This window comes from Anomaloglossus baeobatrachus, chromosome 2 (genome assembly GCF_048569485.1).
Source record: "Anomaloglossus baeobatrachus isolate aAnoBae1 chromosome 2, aAnoBae1.hap1, whole genome shotgun sequence".
Taxonomy (NCBI): domain Eukaryota; kingdom Metazoa; phylum Chordata; class Amphibia; order Anura; family Aromobatidae; genus Anomaloglossus; species Anomaloglossus baeobatrachus.
Window position 1 is genome coordinate 192,799,514 of NC_134354.1, and position 24,131 is coordinate 192,823,644.

Here is a 24,131-nt window from a genome sequence, read left to right on the forward strand (position 1 = left end):
AGACGTTTTTCACTGACGTGTAAAAAACGCATATGGTTCTCCGTGTGCCGTGATTCACGGCACACGTGGTTTGTCCATGTGCAATCCATGATACGTGATCTGTACTCCATTATTGCATATGGACGTATACTCACCTGTCCCGTTTCTGCTGTCCATGTTGCTGATCTCTCCAGCTCTGCAGCATCTGGCCCCTGCTGTCTCTCACCTCTGCAGCTACTTCCGGGTCGGCTATCGCTGCATTTATGAATATGTATGCCATAATGAGCTGGCCAGGAAGCTGCAGAGAGCAGAGGCTGCACAGAGCGTCGCTGGAGAAGGTGAGTTGAAAGTGTTTGTTATTTTCAATGTACATTTTTTTCTGGTACGTGTTTCATGGAGCACACCACTGTGTGGTCCATGGAACATCAGTGATACGAGAAACAAACAGACATTTCTCCATGCGGCAATCATGGACACACGTGTACGCCGCACGGAGACATGGTCAGTGAAAAATCACTGATGTGTGAGCAGACCCATTGGTTATAATGGGTCTGCATATGTCAGTGATTCTGGTACGTATAAAAAAAAGCTCTCACGTACCAGTATCCCTGAGTCTGAAACAGGCCTTATGCTGATAAAGAGACCCACCAATGTTTACATCTCGGGAAACATAAGGCGTATGTCTCATTCACTCGTTACTTTTCTGATTTGCAAAAATTAGTCAAATTTAATCAGTGTTTTGGTTTTTGGCCAGTTTTTGGTCAGAATGTCAGTTGTTTCATCAGTGATTTTCTTTGAATGCAATAAAGTGAAAAACTTCTCCACTAGTCAAAAATCTCGTGACGCCCGTCATGATGTGTGCTGCAACCTTACAACGTGAAGTCTAAGGCCTTGTGCACATGCTGCGTTTTTGCCGCATTATCGTGCATTTTTTGGGTGCAGTTTTGGTCCCAAAATTGCATGCATTTCCTTTCCCGGCAAAGTCTATGAGATTTTATTTTTGCTGTCCGCACGTTGCAGGTTTTTTTTGTCTGTGTCTTTGTGGTGATCACAAAGATGTGGCATATTAATTCTTTCAGCATTATTGCCTGCGTTTTTGAGCCCTTCCAGTTAATAAATTTGACTTAAAATACGCACTGCGCAAAAACTTTGTAAAAAAACCGCAGTAAAACGCGTCAAGAAATGCATGCCGAGGGTGCATTTTTTGGGACCAAAAATTTGCATCTTTGTAATCACCACAAAGATGCAGCATGCGCACATAGCCTAAGCTGGGACCTCTGGCCGCGACCTCATCTGTGACATTTCTATACATGCACATTGTAAAGTTGCGATTTTGTGATGTCACGATATACATTGCAACCTTACAACCTGCACTGTAGGCCGGGACTTCGGACCGTGACTAACATTCCCAGGGATGTGTCACTTTCCGACCTTGTCAAAGCCAGATGTCCTGGGGTAACATGAAGATACCTGGGATTTCAGCACAAAACAGTGAGTGGTATGAAGAAGTACCAAGGACCGTATGGGTGACAGTGAGCAGTGGAGGGGAGTATTATTTGTTTCTGTCTTTCTAGAGCTAACGTTTATTATTTTCTGGGGTCTCTCCAGATCCCAGAACATTATGAAGGACATTAAATACATGGACAATAAATATGATGTGAATCAAATCTTCTCGGTAAAATTTGTGCAATTTGACGAATTAGAATCTCCTCAGATCTGCCTATCTCTTATTATAATGTTAAAAATGGACAGGACTTAGATTGCAAATGGTCCCTATCTGTGTGCTGTATATGATTTTCAGGGACCCATAGGTTCCTATGGGTGATTTTGATCTGTGAAACGAAATAAAATCGGATACTCCCAGTGAGAAACATGGACATGTAAATAGCTCCATAGATTATAATGGCTTCATGTTTTATCTGTGAAAAACATGAATACAGTAGAATGCGTTTTTTTATAATAAATAAGGCCTTAAAGGAAATCCCAATTTTTGACACCTAATCTGAGAGAAAGATAATGCAAAGACAGAGACCCTGATTCCAGTGATGTGTCACTTACCGGCCTGTTTTTTTTTTTAAAAATCACTGATTTATTAGTAGGAAATTTATAATTGGATTGACTACTAAACCAGCTGCCATGTTGTCCTCCATATTCATGGGCTCTGTACAACGACACGACTGATTGGCAGTTTTCTTAGGCCTCTTTCACACATCAGTTTTTTGCCATCAGGCACAATTCGGTTTGTGCCTGATGAGACGGATCCATCGCAGATTGTGGCAAAACTGATGAGACGGATCCGGTAAAAAAACGGATCCATCTCATTTTTTACCTTCAGGCCAAAGGTTATTTGCTATGGAGGAGAGAGAGAGAGAGCTTCTTTTATTGGTGACCAGAAGTGAATTTACACGTCTGGGCATGCCCAGAAACAAAAAACGGATCCGTCGCCTGATTCCGTCATTTGACGGATGATGACAGATCTGGCATCCATAGACTTCCATTGTGAAAAAATACGGACGGCGCCAGATCTGTCGTCTTCCGTTTTTTCTCCAGACCCAAAAAACGTTCTTTTGAACGTTGCTTTCGGCTGCCACACAGACAATTTTTGCCAGATCCGTCGTACGACAGATGAAACATGAGGCCATGTGTCGCAATCCGGTGCTAATACAACTCTATGAGAAAAAAAACGGATCAGGCGCCTGATCCGTTTTTTTCCCAATTCGCTGGATTGTGCCTGATGGCAAAAAACTGATGTGTGAAAGAGGCCTTACATTGTACACAGAAAAATCTGATTTGTGGTTGGGATTAATCAGAGCTCAACATTCAGAGAACCGCAGAAGGTAAAACAGTGATTTTATCAAAACTGCAAGCAGCAATAAAGTAAGCTGGAAACAGATCTCCTTTAATGGTCCATACATACAAATGTTTTCAAGCAAAAACATTTGACAAAATAAAAATGTTGCTGACCATTTTGAATCTGAATGACTGATTGTATGCTGAGGGACAGTTGTTCTCTTGTATTCTGAATGAAATTCTTGCTTGCTGTGTTAAGGCCCCTTTACACACTGAGACTTTCTAGCGATCCCACCAGCGATCCCAACCTGGCCGGGATCGCTACAAAGTCTCTGGTGAGTCGCTGGTGAGCTGTCAAACAGGCAGACCTGGCCAACGACGCAACAGCGATTCGGACCTGCAGAACGACCTAGCTAGTCATTGGGGACGCTGTAAAGCAGCTTTTTGAAAGGGAAGTCGCTAACGAAGTCGCTGTAAAGGCCCCTTTACACACTGAGACTTTCTAGCGATCATGCTACACAGCGGGAAACAAAGGACCAAAGAATGGTCCTGAGAGATGTGTAGTGATCAGCAACTTCACAGCAGGGGCCAGGTCGCTGATGTGTTTCACACACTGCAATGTCGCTGGGGAGGCCGCAATTACGTCACAAAACCAGTGACGTTACAGCAATGTCGTTTGCGATGTTGCAATGTGTAAAGGGGCCTTTAGACTAGGGAGATATTCCTCCATAATATGGTGCCTAACAGACATAGCATATGGCAGTTTGCTTTATGGCTCGTGTGCCACTGAACAAGCTCTTTTTTATATATATATATATATATATATATATATATATATATATATATATATATGAGACCAAATTAGTGATGAGTAAGCACTCCCATGCTCGGGTGCTCGGTACTCGTAACCAGCATTTTGACACTCGGACTGACTCAAGTCATGTTCCCAGTATAATGGAAGTCAATGAGGAACTAAAGCATTTTTCTTGAATACCCCATTGGCTTCCATTATGCTCTGTATATGACTCAAGCTGTCTGAGCATCAAAATGACGAGTTACGAGTACTGAGTACTGAGCATAGTAGTGCTAACTCATCACTAGTACCGACCACCCAAAAATGGCAGTGCTCGCTCATTACTAGTATCGAGCACCCGAGCATTGTAGTGCTCACTTATCACAAGTACTGAGCACCGAGCATGGTAGTGTTCGCTCATCACTAGTACCGAACACCAAAGCATGCTAGTGCTCACTCATCACTAGTACCGAGCACTTGAGCATGGTAGTGCTGGCTCATCACTATTACTGAGCACCCGAGCATGGTAGTGCTCGCTCATCACTAGTACCGAGCATCCGAGCATGGTAGTGCTCACCCATCACTAGTACTAAACACCCAGGCATGGTAGTGCTCACTCATCACTAGTACTGAGCACCCGAGCATGGTAGTGCTTTCTTATAACTAGTACTGAGCATCCGAGCATGGTAGTGCTCACTCCTCACTAGTACTGAGCACCCGAGCATGGTAGTGCTTTCTTATAACTAGTACTGAGTGTCGCGGGCGGGGAGGACGCCGCTGCCGCACTCACTAACGCTCGGGTCCGGCGCTGCTGCTCGGTGGCTCGAGCGGTGGGCCGGATCCAGGGACTCGAGCGGCGCTCCTCGCCCGTGAGTGAAAAGGGTGGTTGGTTTGGGGGATTTAGTCCGTGACACCACCCACGGGTTGTGGTGAAGATGGGCACCACCGCTGCTGGTGACGGGGATCCCGGGAGCGATGGTAGGGAGCAGTTGGAATGTTGTTTCCCCCCTCCGTGGGTAGGGGTTGGTGGTCCCGGGGCCCGGTGGTGTGACGGGGAGGCAGGGTCGGTGAGGTGCAGGGTTGCAGGGGCAGCGCGGTGCGGTGCCAGATGGCACGGGTGTACTCACTCAGCAAGAGATGCACAAAGTCCTCGGTAAACCAAACGGCTGGATGGACGGGTCCCGCAGCCGGCTGCAGTGTCTCTCCCCGGACAGGTGATGGCGGCTGTCTTTCCCTGCACCTTTGTGTACTGATTTGACTACGATGGATCCCCAAAGGTAGTCCGCTCCCCGGTGTATGGATGACGGAGGAGCCCGTTTGCCCGCAAGCGCTGGCCCTTGGGTCTCTAACCTTAGGCGGTAGCTGTATACCCTCACGGTTGCCTTCTAACGGGTCTTTGGCTGTTAGGAAACCCCTGGGGTTCCTGTCACACTCGGATTTGACTGTTGACGGCGACTCCAAGCCCAGTCGGGGTCCGATGGCCCTGCCTGTGTGTGCTGGCTTCACTTCGCTCCCCGGTCGGTACCGGCGGGCCAACGCCCGACCCCGGTCCTACGGTTCCGCGTCGATTCACCACTCTTGCAGACGGCCACCACCGTCTGCCAACCTTGTTGTCAGTGCCTGGGCCACAAATCCAGACACTCTCCACTTTGCTCCTCTCACTTCAACCTCCAGGACAAATCTGTCACTTTTCTCGCCTCAAGGCTGTGAACTCCTCGGTGGGCGGGGCCAACCGCTTGGCTCCGCCCCACCTGGTGTGGACATCAGACTCTGGAGGGAGGCAACAAGGGTTTTGTGTTTGGCTAATGTTACTGTCTAATGGGGGTGGGGGTGTGTGTGTGTTACCTGTGACGACCTGGCTAGTTTAGGGTGCCACATTGAGCATCCGAGCATGGTAGTGTTTGCTCATCACTAGTACAGAGCACCCGAACATGGTAGTGCTCACTCATTACTAGTACCGAGCACCCAAGCACGATAGTGCTCACTCATCACTAGTAGTGAGCACCCGTGCATGCTAGTGCTCACTCATCACTAGACCTCATTTATGGCCAGTTTAAGATTTCTGATAATATTTCGATAATATTCAAGGCACTAATATGTAGCAAAGGTTACATTAAAAGCCTGGATCAGAAGTATTTTCATTAATCAATTATTTTTAATTAAAGATAAACTGATTTTTCACTGAACTATTGAATCATAATGTGCAATTAAGTTTAATTTTATACAAATAACATTTAACTGTTGGTGCCTATAACTCACACAACCAACTCCTAGCGCTGAAACATGGCCAAAAAGGCAATACTTCCATACTTCAATTAATTTTGAAATGTCATATAAATAGTAAAACTATTCAAAATAAAAGAAATTATATAGAATTAATTTTATTTTACATTTTTTGCTAGTTTTGTAACCTAAAACTATTTTATATTTAGTGATCAGCAGAATACACTCAAGAGCACTAAAGACTTTAAAAGTTCAAGAGCAAGGGTGATTTCTATAGAAGAAGACCCAATACAAGAGTGCTTACTTAAACACCCCAAGCTACTTCAAGAAGGTATCACAGAAGAAACCGAAGACTTGTTCAGTATAACAGAAGCAGGAGTCTCTGTTCATACTCATCATACTGAATCAGATTCACCTGCCCTTGATGATTACACTAAAAAAGAAAATAGTATTTCATTTGAAATAAACACAACATCCTACCGAGACATAAGAAAGCTAAATCTAGCTTCAGAGGCGAAAAGTATACACAAAGACTTTCATATTGAGAATAAGAACACTGCAGACTCTAAACTTCATGAGACGGTAGACCAGAAGTCAAAACTACCAAATCAAGAATTCCATACAGATCATGTTTATAAAATAATGTTTGTTGGAAACACCCACGTTGGAAAAACATCTTTTCTACGTCAAGTTCACGAAGGGTCCTACAAGAACACTACTTCTGCTACAATAGGTAAGGAGCAAAAATTGTTTTCCTGTTTATGTATCTAACAATATGCCATAAAATACAATAATATGTCATGATGCAAGTAGAGCATAGTAAAGGTCCCTATTAGATGAAAGGTGATACAACCTGCTGTTTTCGGTAGATACTGCTGACCATCTGGTGGCCTCATGTGCCAATGACCGATGAGGTCCAAGGAGCAAACAATTAGGTCATTGAAATTGTAACGTCCTGGATATGAGACAGGAAAACCTATTGAATGTTATTATTTCCTATATTCCTAAACAGATTTAAGAGAGAGTTCTCAAGCGCCATGAGTCGTTTTCATATAGATAAACATGAATACTTATAGAAAAGGACCTTTAATCCCTGCCTGACATAGGGCACGATTTTACATTCTGTGTTATATTTGGAGAGGAGTCTGAACCATTACAAGCTGATGCCGGCTAGGTTTCAGACTCCTATCACTACAAATTTCTATGATATGCTCCTTTCACTGCAATTTAGCCACTTTAATGTCAATCTGAGCAAACTAGTGGAATCTGGGCTTCTGTCTCTGTATTGTGCTGCTCTACAATTAGGCAGTAAAAGGCTGGTAACAGAAACATTTTAAGAAAAACGTTTTAGTTTTTTTCTTTGTAGTTATTTGTCCATTGCTTTTTGTAAGTTTTAGATGTAGTGATTTAAAAACTCAATAAAAAAATACAGTATAAAAAAAATCTAAAGCCCTTTCCCTTATGATACAATTGAAGGAGGGTAGATGGGAATACCAGCTGAAGACCCCTGTGACTGCCATCTTTTTTCATAATTCTCCGATAGACTGTGAGTCCTTGTGACTCGCCCACCCCAGGGCTATGGGACACCCGGTGCCAGGCCGGACTAGTCCGGTGGTAGTCAGTGGTGGCGGGGCCCGGCTCCGTGGCCCTGGTGGGGGTCAGTGGATAAATGTGGCTGATGACTTTAAGTTTGTGTTCGTGACGCCACCTGTGGTATGCGGCTAATAAGCCGCCGCTGCTGTGTAAGGCCTCCGGGGTGATGAAGTGGCAGCAATGGTGGTACTGCTCCCCACAGGTGGAGCGGTGCCCCGGGACACGGTTGGTGCTTGGGAAAGTCTATGGGGTTGTGTGACTAACACGGTGCAGGGCCGACAAGCAATGAAAGAAACAGGCACAAACAGTAGTCTCTTTACCTTCTCCTCTTTTACTCGGCAGAAGTTTAGTCCAGGGAGACCGTCACAGATGGTACAGATGATCCGGCCGGCCTGGAAGTGCCTGGGGTGATCTTTGGCCAGTTGAGTATGAGGCCTACTCCCTAATCTTTCTTTGCTGTTTTAGGACACTGCACTTTGGGTTAGCAATTGCCCTTTTGCTGCTGGGACCGGTGGTTCGCCCCTTTTTCTGTGGGGTAGACTGCGCAGGCCCTCTCTGGTGCTTCTCTGCTGGAGTCCACACCGGGCCCTTGGATTGCAGCTGTTCCTTCAGGTTGCTTCTGGGCCAGGGGCTTGCAGCTCTCCTGCCCTCCGGATTCGGCTACCAGGGACGGATTTTATACCCTGGCAACCACAGACTCCGATGTCCGAGTCTCCTCTGTGCCTCTCTGCACTTCTTGCTTCACTGGGCCAAGCTCTTCCAGCTCTAGGCCCCAGTTTTACAAGGCAGCACTACTCTCCGTCTGTCCTCTTTCACTCCTCACTCCAGACTAACCACTACTTCCTCTCTCCAGCCAGACTTAAGGAATCCTCCCTGAAATTCCAGGTTCAGAGCTCCCTCTGCTGGCCGGAGGGAGAACTGTGTTGGGTGTTAACTTACTGGCCAATAGATCTCCCAATTACCTCCAGGCTCAGCATTAACCCTTTGGGGAGGGCAATGCTGTTGTGGCGACCAGGTCCTGGGGCGCCACACTCCCCCTTAGTTAAATTCAGTACTCCCGGACTGTAGAAACAAACATGACATGTTAGAACATTTCATCCCATTATGGGAGGCGCATTACTTGAACGTTACAAACTTAAACATTACTATAAGAGTCCAGTGTGGCTCCCTGCCGGGTGTCCATTACACTGCTCCATGGGGGACCCGCCGCGATCAAACCCCCAACGTAGGCTCTGGGCGTGCGTCAGAGCATTGATGACCCCACTCTATGCACGCCAGACGGGTTTTTCTTCAGGGGTGTTGAGCACACTGGTGCTAACTATGAACAATTTAGGTGTTGGCCACCCATAGTCCAGTGGCCCAATTGTCCATTTTCGCAATCAAAGAAAAAGAAAAACATTTTGTACACAACATTACAGACATTTCGCATAACTATTTACATTCTAATAAGTACTCCTTCTTTTTCCCTTATACAGTTGACTCTCTATACCTTGGAGGGGGTTGTCCCCGAGTGCTGCGTTGAGACCTGCGTAGCTCTGGTGTTTGCCCCTGACTACTTGGTGTGTCTTCTACCTCAGCACTACAGGTAGGCCTAACCCCGATAGGTAAGCGTGATGATTGCCTATGTGGTCTAAGAGTCGCCAAGGGTATGACAGGTTCACCACTGACAGGGGGTTGATCCTCCTGTTCCACTGCTGGCGTGTCATCTCGTGTTGGAGCGGACGGTTCTTTAGGTGGATCCGGAACCTCTTCTGTTTCTGGCTCGACCAACTGCGGAAACGTCAAAACTGGTACCACTATGGCATTGTTTATTCGGGTCCACGTTTTGGGGAATTTTCCAAGGATTGTTTGGATCATCTCCCCCTCTTTCTCTTGACTTTGGGGACTTCCTTGTACTTCTTCCATTTCTCTTTGGATTCTTCACCGTTCAGGGCATGCTTTCAGGCGGTCTCGAGAGACTGCTTGATAGGTCTTGCCTTCATCCTTGCTTATGAGGCATACCTTACTGTTGTCAAAGTTGGAGGGGATAATGGTGTAGGGCTCGTTTTCCCACTGATCATCCAATTTATGCATCCTCCGCTTCTTCTTGAGGACTTGTTCTCCAGGTGCTAAGGGAGTTGCTGGGGCTGTTTGATTGTAATGCTGCTCTTGTCTCGTTCTTGCTTGAGACAGGGCCCTCTCTACGCATTCCTGGACCTTACGGTACCGCTGCTGCCGCTCTGTATCCCAATCTTCCATTTCCTGAACCGCCTCAGGTGACACAGTCCCCATCTCAAAGTCTACAGGTAACTTGCCAGGTCTGGCTCGCATCAGGTAAGCAGGGCTGCAGTTGGTCGAATTTACCGGGATATGGTTGTACAAGTCTACCAGATCTGGTAACTTTTCTGGCCATTGGTTTCTTTCTTCCAAAGGTAGAGTCTTGAGCATGTCAATAACCACATGGTTCATCTTCTCGCACAATCCATTGGTTTGGGGGTGGTACGGTGTGGTTCTGATTTTCTTACAACCGTACAGGTTACAGAACTCTTGGAACACTTCTGCCTCGAATGCAGGACCCTGATCAGTCAGTACCCTTTCAGGGTAACCGTGAGGTCGACAAAAGTAGGCTTGAAATGCTCTCGCTGCTGTTCTGGCTGTCTGGTCCTTCACGGGCACTACTACCAGGAAACGGGAGTAATGGTCCACAATGGTGAGGGCGTACACATAGCCTGACCGGCTTTGTGTTAACTTCACGTGGTCCAGGGACACCAACTCCAGGGGCTGCTTCGTGACAATTGGCTGTAGGGGAGACCTTTGGCTGGCATCATCTTTCCGCCTCAGGTTACATGGATCACAGTCTCGGCACCACTTCTCGATCATCTTTCTCATGTGCACCCAGTAGAACCGTTCGCGGAGTAGGGTCTCCAACTTCTTCCACCCGAAGTGTCCTGCGTTATCATGATAAGCTGCTAGGACCATTGGAGCATCCCTCTGTGGGACCACTATCTGCCAGACGAGTTCATTCGTTCGCCAGTTGACATATCTCTTGCAGAGCTTGCCTTGGTATGTGAACAGTCGTCCCCTCTCCTTCCACAGCTGCTGGGCTTCTTCTGGAGCATCTGGGCCAAGATGGGTCTCAGCTTGTGCTAGCTTCTCTTTGACCAATCGCACGGCCGGGTCACCGTTCTGTGTCTCTTCCCAATTATGGTGGAGTAATGGGTTGACCGAGACCTCGTGCTGGCTCGAGCGCTTCACTCCTACAGCATGCTCACACTGGGAAACACCTTGGTGATGGAAAGCCGGTAACTCTATCTCTTCGAGTTCATCCAGGTCTTCTCCAGACTCGGGTAAGTGAGGCATTCTGGACAGCGCATCAGCATTGTTATTCTTCTTGACAGCCCGATACTTGATGGTAAAGTCAAAGTTAGACAGCCGGGCCATCCATCGCTGTTCCAACGCACCTAACTTGGCTGTTGCCAGGTGTGTCAACGGATTGTTGTCCGTGAAGATGGTGAACTTGGCCGATGCCAGATAGTGCTTGAAGCGTTCAGTCACTGCCCAAACAATAGCGAGGAACTCCAGCTTGAAGGAACTGTAGTTTTCTGGATTCCTTTCTGTGGGCCGAAGCTTCCTACTGGCGTACGCTATCACCCTCTCTCTGCCTCCCTGTACCTGGGACAGAACTGCTCCCAGTCCCACGTTGCTGGCGTCTGTATACAGTACAAACGGTTGGCTGTAGTCAGGGTAGGCCAGAATTTCTTCTCCCGTGAGAGCCCCTTTCAGCCGGACAAAGGATGTTTCTAGTTGGCTGCTCCATTCAAATGGAGGGCTCTGCTTCTTAGCCTGCTTTGGCTGGCCCACCAGGAGATCTTGAAGGGGCGCTGCTATCTTGGTGAAACCATCAATGAACCTTCGGTAGTAGCCCACCAGTCCAAGGAACTGCCGCACCTCCTTCACTGTGGTGGGTCTTGGCCAGTCCTTGATTACAGTGACTTTCTCCGGATCAGGTGCCACACCTTCTGCGCTGACCACATGACCCAGGTACTGTACCTTTGGCTTCAAGAGGTGACATTTGGACGGCTTTATCTTCAGGCCATATTTCGACAAGGACTCAAACACTTCTGCTAAGTGCCTCAGGTGGTCTTCATAAGTCTTGGAGTAGACTATGACGTCATCCAGGTACAACAGCACGGTTTCAAAGTTGTGGTGGCCCAAGCAGCACTCCATCAACCTTTGGAATGTCCCTGGGGCGTTGCAGAGCCCGAATGGCATACAATTGAACTCACAGAGGCCCATTGGTGTCGTGAATGCAGTCTTCTCCTTGTCCGCCTCTGCCACGGGAACCTGCTAATACCCACTGGTGAGATCCAAGGTGGAGAAATAGTTAGCTGACTTTAAGGCTGTTAGTGACTCCTCTATTCTGGGCAGTGGATAAGCATCTTTATGTGTAATGCGGTTAATTTGCCTGTAATCTACACACATTCTCATTGTACCATCTTTTTTCTTTACGAGCACTAGTGGAGCTGCCCAGGGGCTACAACTATCTCTGATAACCCCAGCCTCCTTCATTTCCCGTAACATTTCCTTGGCATGCTGATACTGTGCGGGGGGTACAGGGCGGTATCTCTCTTTAATGGGATGATGATCACCCGTGGGGATTTGATGTTTAACCCCTTTCACCTGCCCAAAATCTAGGGGGTGTTTGCTGAAGAGCCGCTCGTACTCCTGTACCACCCGGTAAACCCCATGCTTTTGGTGCGAGGGGGTGGAGTCGGTGCCTACATGTAATTTTTGGCACCAGTCTTCCAGCTGCCCCTTGGAGCCATTGTCTTCCGCCTGGTCGGACGGGATCAAGGGTTCCACTGCTTTGATGGTATTGTTGCTGACAGTGTACAGTTTTGCTACAGTGGCGTACCGGGGCAATTTGGCCTCCTCCTCCCCACAATTCAAGACACGGACGGGCACTCTCCCCTTACGGACGTCTGCTACCCCTCTGGCTACCAGGACTCCAGGCCTACTGTCTGAATACACCGGTTCTACCAAGGCATGGTAATCCTGACCCTTGAGGCCTATTGCTGCCCGACACCATATCCACATTTCACTTCTTGGGGGTATTGCAATGGGGAGGGGGTCACTTACCCTCACACTGCCAATTTCTCCTCCGGCCAGCTCTACCTGCTGCCTCCTCATCAGGGCTCTGATCTCCCTCTGTAGGGCACGCTGCTGCCCAGAGCTGGCAGTTTCAGACGCCTGTTGCAACAAAATTATCACTTCGGCAATACAATTTTCTATCACATTTGTACCAATGGTTAGCAGTGGGTCAGATTCTTTGCGATCAATATCTACAATTATCATCCCCTGACATGGCAATTCCACCCGCCCCACTTTAATGGTTACTTCTTTGTACCCAATTTGAGGTAAGGGCTGACCATTACTGGCCACAATTGTTAAATCATCATCTGGGCCATGGTCAATGTCTGAATCAGCCCAATATCTTTTGTACAGTTTATAGGGGATGGTCGTTACCTGGGACCCCGTATCCAGGAGGGCATTCAAAGGGATCCCATCCAGCACAATAGGAAGGACCGTGCGTCCTCCCACATATTTGCTGCGGCTGGGGGTTGAGCCGGGCTTCCTTACACCTCGGGGTCGGCTCCTGGCCCCAGGCTCGGCCCATTTAAAGGACAGTGTCGTGCAATGTGGCCCGCCTGGCTGCAGCGGCGGCAGATCGGTTGTCCTGTTGAATCATACCGGTCTGTGTCTCTGCCTCGGGTCGGCGGAATCCTCCTCTGTCACATCCATGGGACGTCATCTGGGCTGGAGGCCAACTCGATTCTTGCAGGCGATGGGGTCAATTGTAGGGACTGCACGGTCTTGGCAAGGGCAGCTACAGTCTTGGTCAGCTCCTGGAACTGCTGTCTGAGCTCTGCAGTGGGATCCTTATCCAGGGACTGCGCCTCAGCCCCTGCAGCGGCTCGTGTTGCAGGCACCACCCCGCGGTACGTGATAGCGAGAGGCCGGAGGGGTACTGGGTCATTCGGTGTAGATTCTCTCAGTACCCGGATGGCCTGGTCCTTAAACTTTGCAAAGTCCAGAGCAGGGTTCTGCAGGACCAGGATACGCAGCTGGGTCCTGTGGGCATCTGACAGGAGCCCCTCTATGAACTGCTCAGTCAGGAGTTTGTCTCCTTCTCGTACACTCTCTGGGTCCACCTGTTTAACTGCTTTCAGGGCCTCCTGCAAGTTTAAGGCATAGTCCCGTATGCTGTCTGTGGCCCGTTGCTTGCACCCAAAGAATCTCATCTTTATTTCTGCTGCGGTGCGGGTATCAAAAGTACTCTTTAACTTGGCCAATATCTGGGTTACTGTCCCTTTATCTGTATCAGGCCAGGACTTCACTTCACGCTGGGCTGCGCCGGCTAGCTGTCCCATTAATATGCCCACCTTCTGGCTCTCAGTCAGCGGATACACCCGGAATAAGCTGTGCAGGCTTTCTCTGAAGTCGCTCAAGGTATGGGACTCCCCGGAGTACTGCGGCAGCCATTCTGCTCCCGGGATGTACGGCATGGTGATTGGCATTACCGGCGCTACAGTGGGGGCTGGGGCGACGGCGACTGGGATTGCTTCGGCCGGTGCTGCAGCGCCTTGGACGATGGCAGCCACCTGCTCTCCCTCTGAGTCGGACATCTTCCTCCCCCTTAGTGAACCTTACCAGGCTCCGTTCACTTTTCAAATTTCCTTCTGGGTCGCGCGGGGTTAACAGCGCTCTGCTCTGATGGCGCGCTCCCTTCGCGCTCTTTGTCAGGCACGCCCCCCTTCTTCCTGCGCTCGGCGAGGCTAATGGCGGCGGCAGTTTACAACCAGTACACAGTCTTTTAAGCACAATTGCTGCAGGCGCACAGTACCCGGTGGGACCGGGCACGAAATCCTGTTCGTGACGCCAAAAGTTGACTCGCCCACCTCAGGGCTATGGGACACCCGGTGCCAGGCCGGACTAGTCCGGTGGTAGTCAGTGGTGGCGGGGCCCTGCTCCGTGGCCCTGGTGGGGGTCAGTGGATAAATGTGGCTGATGACTTTAAGTTTGTGTTCGTGACGCCACCTGTGGTATGCGGCTAATAAGCCGCCGCTGCTGTGTAAGGCCTCCGGGGTGATGAAGTGGCAGCAATGGTGGTACTGCTCCCCACAGGTGGAGCGGTGCCCCGGGACACGGTTGGTGCTTGGGAAAGTCTATGGGGTTGTGTGACTAACACGGTGCAGGGCCGACAAGCAATGAAAGAAACAGGCACAAACAGTAGTCTCTTCTTTACCTTCTCCTCTTTTACTCGGCAGAAGTTTAGTCCAGGGAGACCGTCACAGATGGTACAGATGATCCGGCCAGCCTGGAAGTGCCTGGGGTGATCTTTGGCCAGTTGAGTATGAGGCCTACTCCCTAATCTTTCTTTGCTGTTTTAGGACACTGCACTTTGGGTTAGCAATTGCCCTCTTGCTGCTGGGACCGGTGGTTCGCCCCTTTTTCTGTGGGGTAGACTGCGCAGGCCCTCTCTGGTGCTTCTCTGCTGGAGTCCATACCGGGCCCTTGGATTGCAGCTGTTCCTTCAGGTTGCTTCTGGGCCAGGGGCTTGCAGCTCTCCTGCCCTCCGGATTCGGCTACCAGGGACGGATTTTATACCCTGGCAACCACAGACTCCGATGTCCGAGTCTCCTCTGTGCCTCTCTGCACTTCTTGCTTCACTGGGCCAAGCTCTTCCAGCTCTAGGCCCCAGTTCTACAAGGCAGCACTACTCTCCGTCTGTCCTCTTTCACTCCTCACTCCAGACTAACCACTACTTCCTCCCTCCAGCCAGACTTAAGGAATCCTCCCTGAAATTCCAGGTTCAGAGCTCCCTCTGCTGGCCGGAGGGAGAACTGTGTTGGGTGTTAACTTACTGGCCAATAGATCTCCCAATTACCTCCAGGCTCAGCATTAACCCTTTGGGGAGGGCAATGCTGTTGTGGCGACCAGGTCCTGGGGCGCCACACTTGCAGACAGGGCCCTCTCTCCTCCTGTACCAGTCTGTGCCTTATATTGTTCATGATTATTGTACTTGATTTTATGTATACCCTTTTCACTTGTAAAGCGTCATGGAATAAATGGCACTATAATAATAAGAAATAATAATATAATAATAATAATAATTTTCTCTATGGGCAGCAATGCAGTTCTGCAGCATATAAAATATGTGCTCAAACGATTGCAGTTTCAAGTCCTTCAAGGGACTACAAAAATAAGGTAAAAATAATGTAAATAAAAATCATCCCCTTTTCTTCTACTATAAGCAATAATAATAATAATAATACATAGCTATCAAACTGTATTAAGCGAACTGTTAATGCTGTAAAAGGAAAGAAAAAATTGACACACATAGGTAAAAGCAAAAAAAAAAAAAATAACAATCAAAATGTTATATTTAACCTCCAAATAAAAAAATTCAGCTTGGTTCACAAAGAGCAAGGGCGGCTTTGCACATTGCGACATCGCAAGCCGATGCTGCGATGTCGCACGCGATAGTCCCTGCCCCCGTCGCAGGTACGATATTGTGTGATAGCTGGCGTAGCGAACATTATCGCTACGCCAGCTTCACACGCACTTACCTGCCCTGCGACCGTCGCTCTGGCCGGCGACCCGCCTCCTTCCTAAGGGGGGGTTCGTGCGGCGTCATAGCGACGTCACACGGCAGGCGGCCAATAGCGGCGGAGGGGCGGAGATGGGCAGGATGTAAACATCCCGCCCACCTCCTTCCTTCCGCGTATCCTACGGAAGCCGTGGTGACGCCGGTAGGAGATGTTCCTCGCTCCTGCGGCTTCACACACAGCGATGTGTGCTGCCGCAGGAGCGAGGAACAACATCGGACCGTCGCGTCAGCGTAATTATGGATTACGCCGACGCTGCACCGATGATACGATTACGACGATTTTGCGCTCGTTAATCGTATCATCTAGGCTTTACACACTACGATGTCGCATGCGATGCCGGATGTGCGTCACTTTCAATTTGACCCCACCGACATCGCACCTGCGATGTCGTAGTGTGCAAAGCCAGTCTAAGCCTTAACACATATACATAAATGGAAAAATAATACTAATGGTTCTTAAAAAAATGACACTTTCAATGATTTTTACATTTTTTTGTTTTACAACTTTCCAATTTAAAAATAAAACAAAACCATATATATGAAGAAAAAACTGGACAAGCCTGATATCACATTCATTATAGTGACCAGGATCATCATGTAGCCAGCTCATTTTTCCCGCACAATAAACACTGTAAAATCAATATAAAAAACTATTGCAATTTTTTTTTTCAACATTTCTCTGTATTCATATTTTTGTTTTTACTATTTGTCAGTACATTGTATGCTAAAATGAATGGAGTAATTCAAAACTCCAACTTATCCTGACCAAAAAAAAAAGCTCATATGGTTACGTGGATGTAAAAATAAAAAAAAGTTATAGTTCTTGGAAGAAAGGGAGGAAAATAATGAAATTGCAAAAATGAAAATTAGCCTCGATGGGAAGGGTTAAAGGCCCCTTAGAGATTATCCTTTGAAAGTATGTCACCAACAGGAAAATCTGGTGTTCTAATATATGATCATTCACACACCCACAACACATGTCAATGTCCAGTGAAGTATCCGGAGAAAGTTTAGAGAACACAGTGTACTACATAAAAAGAAAAGCCCAGCTTCCTCATTGATCTAACGGAAATGACACTATTGTTCTTTTTAGGGCTTTTACTACATGTAGTGAGACCTAGGAATCTGTGATGCAGATGTGTGAGGTTATGCTAACACTCACAAGCGAGACAATGAAAAATACACCTATAGTTTTCCATCAAACTGATATCGCATAGACCAGTGATGACTATACAGTGAATTGTGCAGCAGAGAGGAAACATTGCACGTATATAAAGGATGACAAAGTGTGTAATATTTCTTATGTCTTATACTGCAGGAATAGATTATCGCATTAAAAGTCTCATTGTGGAGAACAAACAATATGCACTACAGCTGTGGGACACTGCTGGGCAGGAGAGGTAAGCAACATTTTCAGAGGATTATTAAATACATTTTTTTTAAATTATTTTTGAGTTTTTAAATCACTAAACCTAAAACTTACCAAAAAAAAAAGAAATGGATTAAATTGACAAATGAGTACAAAGAAAGAAAAAGTTTAAAGTTTTTCTGTTACAGCCAATTCTTAGAGCATCACAATGCAGATTGATTCCATGGATGTTACTGTCTCTTACTGTTTTTTTTAGTATATGTTTTATAAAGTTATTGTTTTATCAGAAGGAGATTATTACTAGAAGGCCTAAGACACATGGCGAGAAAAACGGTGCGAGTGGAATGCAATAAAAAAATTGCATTCCACTCGGACCAATGTTACTCTATGGGGCAGCTCCCATGAGCGATTATTTTCTCAGCCCTAATCGGACCGAGAAAACAGTTGCAGCATGCTGCAGGGGGAATGCGATCCTGTTTTACTTGCACCCATTCAAGTCTATGGGGCGAGAGAAAAATCGCACTGCACTCGCGTTACACCGGTGTACCGCGAGTGCAAGGCGAGAATGGCAATAGCCGGCTACGAAGGAGAGAGGGAGATAAAACCTCTCTCTCTTCCAAAAGCGCCAACCCTCCACTCTGCAGTATCGCCCCCCCTCTGCAGCTGTGGTTTGATCGCACGATCGGACCACAGTCATATGACCCTCGCATGACACTTGGCTCCCACTGTGCTGCGAGCATGAGCCAAGTGTCATGCGAGGACTCGTACATAACCCCGTGTGACCTCAGTCTTAAGGCTGCTTTACACGCTACGATATATCTAACGATATGCCGTCGGGGTCACGTCGTTAGTGATGCACATCCCGGCATCGTTTGACATATCATAGTGTGTGACAGCTATGTGCGACTATAAACAAGCAAAAATACTTACCTTATCGTTGCTCGTTGACACGTCGCTCATTTTCCAAAAATCGAACACCTTCTGTGCTCCGGTTGTTCATCGTTACCGAGGCAGCACACGTCGCTCTGTGTGACACCCCGGGAACGATGAACTGCAGCTTACCTGTATCCCGCCGGAAATGAGGAAGGAAGGAGGTGGGCGGGATGTTACGTCCCGCTTAACTCTGCCCCTCCGCTTCTATTGGCCGGCCGCTGTGTGACGTCGCTGTGACGCTGAACGTCTGTCCCCCTTCAGGAAGAGGATGTTCGCCGCCCACAGCAAGGTTGTTTGTAAGGTAAGTACATGTGACGGGGGTTTACGACTTTGTACGACACGGGCAACAAATTGCCCATGCTGCACAAATGACGGGGGCGGGTACGGTCACAAATGCGATCACACGACATATCGACACATGTAAAGCAAACTTAAGACTTGCAAACCTGCTGCATGTAAACCCACTATGCCCACAACACAGATTGACAGCTTTCTGCCTATGTACAGTGTACAGAAAAGGCTGCCAATAAATGGTGTGGACAGGGTTAGCATTCAGAGAACTGGTAGATCTGCCACAGATAAAACAGTTTTTATAGTTCACTAAGGGACACATTTCTAGAATCAGGGTCTCTGCCCCTACATCATGATGCAGGAATATCCTGGTGGCAGATTCCCTTTAAAAATTTCTAAATGGAAAGTAATTAAAATGTACACAAGGAGACTTTATTGAGCTATGACTAATGGTGCTTCAGCCCTAGAAACGCATTAGGTTATATGATTGTGTACAGATTCTTGTATTTTATGCACTTCAAATTAAATATTTCTAATTTTCATAGGATTATGGATGTGCCATTAAATTCTTGAACTTTCTTCCCTATATAATTAAAATGTAGTTATATGTGCACGTCCTAATTGTGCAGTGGCACAGAACTAATAGTTTCATTTAGCACATTGGGCTTTCTTTATCAAAAAAAATTGGAAAAACTGACTTAACTGACCTAACCATCCAATTGGAGGTGTGTAATCTCTAAAGGGAATCTGTCAGCAGATTTTTGCTAGCTCATCTGACAGCAACATAATGTAGTCAAGGATATTCTGAATTCAAAAGTGTATCACAGAGATTACTGGGTGCAGCTGTTTTAAAATAATCAAAGAATTGAGTTTTAAGCATATAGCTGAGCCCAGGGAGCTGTCCCCGCCCACACCAGGCTCTCAGTAGAGATTGCACATTGACTGTGAGGTGTCAATCATAGCAGGGGGCGTGTAAGATTGCTTTTCAGGTACCAGCTAGTCCTATAATGTTAATCACACGGTAATAAAGCCATTAGTTTACGTAAACAATAGCTCACACACCGATAAGAGAGGCATCCTTGCTTTTTGTTTTTTAACCTTTACATCATCATCATGCTGCCCTCAACTTACTTATCAAAAGCCTGCTGACAGATTCCCTTTAAGGACCGCACAATTTTTAATTTTTGCACTTTCATTTTGTTCCGGCACTTCTTTTAAGAGCCATCGCAAAACTCCAAATGAAATGGTGAAAAAAATGGAATTGTGCAATATTTTTTTTTTTACTTTTGTGTGTATGGCATCCATTGTGCGATAAAAATGACCCGGCAATATAATATTCCAGGTCAGTACATCAACACTGTTACTAAACAAGTGAGATGGCCATAGACCATTGTTTGTGCACGTCATTATGTTCCTGCATGAGCAAATGATGGGAAAGGTAGTTGTGAGTTCCCTGATTTCTACTTGTCCTTTCCTATCTATTGGATGTGCTGCTAGCAGCCTGACCCAGAGGTTTCATCATTATTTGATAGAGGATATCAGCAGTACTTTCTTTATTTGGACAAATATACTACACAGTTTATTTTTATTTAAGTAGTGAAAATAATTCAGGGATTCGAAAAAAAAGGTTCATTGATGTTCTTATTTTCTGAGACTCAGAACTTTATTTTTCCTTTGATAGACCAGTGTAAGGGGTTGCTTTCTGCACATCGAGCTAACATTTCTATTTATATCATTTTGAGCTACATATGTAAGGGAGTGTAAAGCTAGGCCACCCCAGACCTGCAAATCCACTGTGTAAGAAATGTAATGTCTAAAGTTTGTAATGGTGTAATGTGTATAATGGCCACTAGGTGGCCACAATGTGTAAGCTGCTTCCCTGGTATTCCCGGGCTAGAGTGAGTTAGTGAAGGGGAGGGGCTTAGTTTGAAAAATAACGGTTAGGAAGTCAGTTGGAGTGAGGAGAGTCCCTGAAGTAGAGGAACAGACTGTGTCTGTGAGCGGCGTGGTGGAGAAAAACCACAATAACTTTAAAATGGCGTGGCATTCTGGGTCGAGTCCGAGTGCCGGACACAACTGTGGGAATCTCAAACTGTTTGAGGGGCTTTCGGGACCCTAAAACTTTGTAAGTGGCTTTGGGGATTACTACACTGAGAAAGGAGGAGCCCTCATATTAAGTAAGGAGCTGCGGGGGATCTCATTCTGAGTGGGTTCAATATTCTTTTAGGCCATCATACTTTTGTGGTGACCATGATACTTTGTATGTTGGTGGGGGGGGACTATAGGGATATCATACTTTAGGAAAGGGTCATATTAGGAGCATCATAATGTGAGCATTTAATACTGTGTTAGTGGAACATCATAAATTCCTAAAGGCACTTTGGAGTCATCTTGTCCTACACTGTAGATAATGGCTGAAATGTATAGGTGGGGATTAATTGTTGGAATACCATATTCACTATGTGTGGAGGCATATTTATGGCTGGTAAGACCATTAAGGAGGTTCAATATACTTTCCTGTCACCTTCGTGACTGTAACATTACTTCCAGGGCCGCTCATTACCCTCATGCATGTGCACTGCTTCCCTCGCCCACCGGCGGTCTTGGCGTCTATGAATGGTTGCAGTCAGACCACGCACCTACTTTATGTGACCGCATGCCTCACTGCTTGCAATCGCACATGCTGTGTGTCTCCTATTGTGGTGTAAAAATAAATTAAAAAATTGGCATAGAGTCCCCCCATATTGTGGTACCCAGCAGAGATAAAGCAGAGAGCAGCAGGGTGAAGCTTTGACCACAGGTATATTGACCTCAGGTGGCCTCATTAAACTGAGGAAATGAGCGGCCCTGGAAGTAGAGTTACAGCCGCATGGGATACTGGCAAGTATAACGCACCAGCTCTATCCCTATTTTTCTTTTAATTTTTTTAATTGCCTAGATCGGGTAATTACCCAGAGTTCCCTGAAAACTCTGGGCCCGAGATCAGTGCACGGGTACTAGCTAATATGCAGAAACCGTATATTTACAGTCCAGATCTGCCCACCACTAATAAAGGGCATTTAATCTTATTTGGAGTTATTGATTTCAACATTTAATTAGATTGTGCACATTTCTTCTATTTTATTTCTTTTTTAACCTTTATTTTCCTCTAACCATATTTTTTACCCCCTTCTGTAATATTTATATTTCTGCTAGAATTTGTTAAAAAAAAATGTGGGCTCTAAAGATTTTTACTTTTTTATGTATATTTACTGTATGTTTATAAAATGTTTTAATATTCCCATATATATTATTTTCATGTGATTTTTGTGATCCCTAGATGGCAACACAGGCTACATGTTCATATTATAGATATATATATATATATATATATATATATATATATATATATACACTTTATGTGCCGCTTGACTCTGTATGCGCAGTGCTGACAAAACGTTCACCTGACATAAAGCACTGACGGTGGCAGCGGCCCCTGCATCGGCTGCGATAGTTAATGGGGGGTATGGGATTGCGGACCACAAGAAGCATAGAAGAGGCAGTCAAGGGAATGGGGGACAGGTGAAAATAATGGTGTTTTTTTGTGTATGTGAAGAACAGCACAATAGGGGTCCAGGATGGGATATAACTACAAGAAGAGGACCAGGAAAATGCACATTACTACAAGAAGAGGACCTGCATGGGCAGATTAGTAAAAAGTGACAATGATGGGACACATTACTATAGGATGGGCACATTACTTTAGGATAGGGACAAGGCTGGGGACATTACTATAGGATGGGGACATTATTATAGGATCGGGATAAGGCTGGGGACATTACTATAGGATGGGGACATTACTATAGGATGGGCACATTACTTTAGGATGGGGACAAGGCTGGGGGCATTACTATAGGATGGGGACAAGGCTGGGGACATTATAATAGGATGGGAACAAGGCTGGGAACATTACTATAGGATGGGCACATTACTTACATTACATTTATTACCGGATCTGCGGTGGCTCGAGGGGGCGGCCGGACCCGGGGGTCATGTGGCCACTCGAATTAAGGGGAATATTTACAGAGGATGGTGTATTTACAGTACCATGGTGTGTGGTAAGGTGGAGTACCACTGCTGCAGCTGGGGAGTACCCGGTGGCGATGGAGTGGGCAGCCAGGTGTTTAACCCCTCCACGGATAGGGGGGATGCCCCAGGACTCGGTGATGGTGACAGGGAGATGCCGTTGGGAAGGTAAGGGTCACTTGCGTACTCACTCAGTCCAATAATGCTGACACCGACAACTTAGTAAACTAAAGTTCTGGACAATGCTGCCACTGAGGGGGAGCACGTTTGGGTCCCGTTTCTACCGGTATTGACTGTTGATCTGTGACCTTTCCCTTGGCACCTTGTTCTCTTCTTAGTTGGCCCCTGTAAATTGAAACTAGTCACGTCCCGCTCCCCAGTGTGGCTAACTGAGGGAGCTTGCTCTCAGGGTTCACGCTTGGGATTTCCTGGACCGTATGTGTGGAAAGTCCTATCCCCCTCGTTGCGCTAGTACGCTGATTTTGGAGCGGGTAGAGAGCGGATCTTGAAGGCTCCGTTCTCGTCGGGTGAATTGTCAGGTTGCCTGAAGCTACTCCCTGACCTAGGGTCCATGTACCCCGTCGTGCGCTGGTCCCAGTGATGGTACAAGGCCGCTGGCTGTCCTCCACAACAATGCCGTATTCCTTGTCACGATATCCCCTGCGACCGGGGGTCCAGCTCCTACCAGGCCCAGACCAACGTCTGCTACCTAGTACCTCCAAGGAGCCCAGCTCCTGACCTCCTCTCTCCTTCACTTCCAACACTACACTGGCCTACTCCTGACACTCCTGACCTCCCCTTAACCAACCCCCCAAGTGGGCAACCCTATTCCATTCAGGCTGTCCACTGGTGTGTCTAGGGGGTGTGGTGCAGAGTGTTCCTAGGATTTTGATTAGCTGGTTTTGGCAACACCATTGCTTAGGGACCCGTAACCAAGGAGGAGGTGGATATTGCACAGAAGGGCAGATTGCACAATAACCTGTGACGACCTGATAGGCCAGGGCATCACATGAACATTACTAGAGAATGGGGACAAGGATGGGCACAATACTATGGGATGGGCACATTAGTATAGGATTAGACATTACTATAGGATGGTGACAAGGGTGGGCACATTACTACAGGATGGGGAACATTACTAAAAAATGTTAGCCAAAATTACTATATGGTGCTAGTTGTAAAACTATTAGTTACAAGAAAGGGATAAAATGTAAAAAAAAAATCAAAATAAGAAATGATTTTTTTTTTACTATCAAAAATGTTTTTTTTTTCTATTTAAACAAAGAATGTGCACGCTTGTTATAATAAACAAGTGACAAATGTTCAAAAACATTGATCCAAAGGTGTGTAAAAAAAAAATGGTACCAATAAAATGTCACTTTGTTCTGCAAAGAATGCGGCCCCCCAAATTATAATTGTTTTTCTGTGCTGCCCATACACCCAGC

At 46.7% G+C, this 24,131-nt stretch overlaps 1 protein-coding gene across 2 annotated transcripts in view; it reads left to right on the top strand.

The window, feature by feature from the left end:
* The window catches only part of LOC142289165 (EF-hand calcium-binding domain-containing protein 4B-like), a 150,877-nt gene that overhangs the window by 105,583 nt on the left and 21,163 nt on the right, over nucleotides 1-24,131 (top strand). For both annotated transcript variants that reach the window (XM_075333575.1, XM_075333576.1), the window contains exons 11-12: nucleotides 5,995-6,518; nucleotides 17,347-17,428. In XM_075333575.1, the coding sequence (XP_075189690.1) occupies nucleotides 5,995-6,518; nucleotides 17,347-17,428 (606 nt within the window). The remainder of the gene's footprint in view (nucleotides 1-5,994; nucleotides 6,519-17,346; nucleotides 17,429-24,131) is intronic.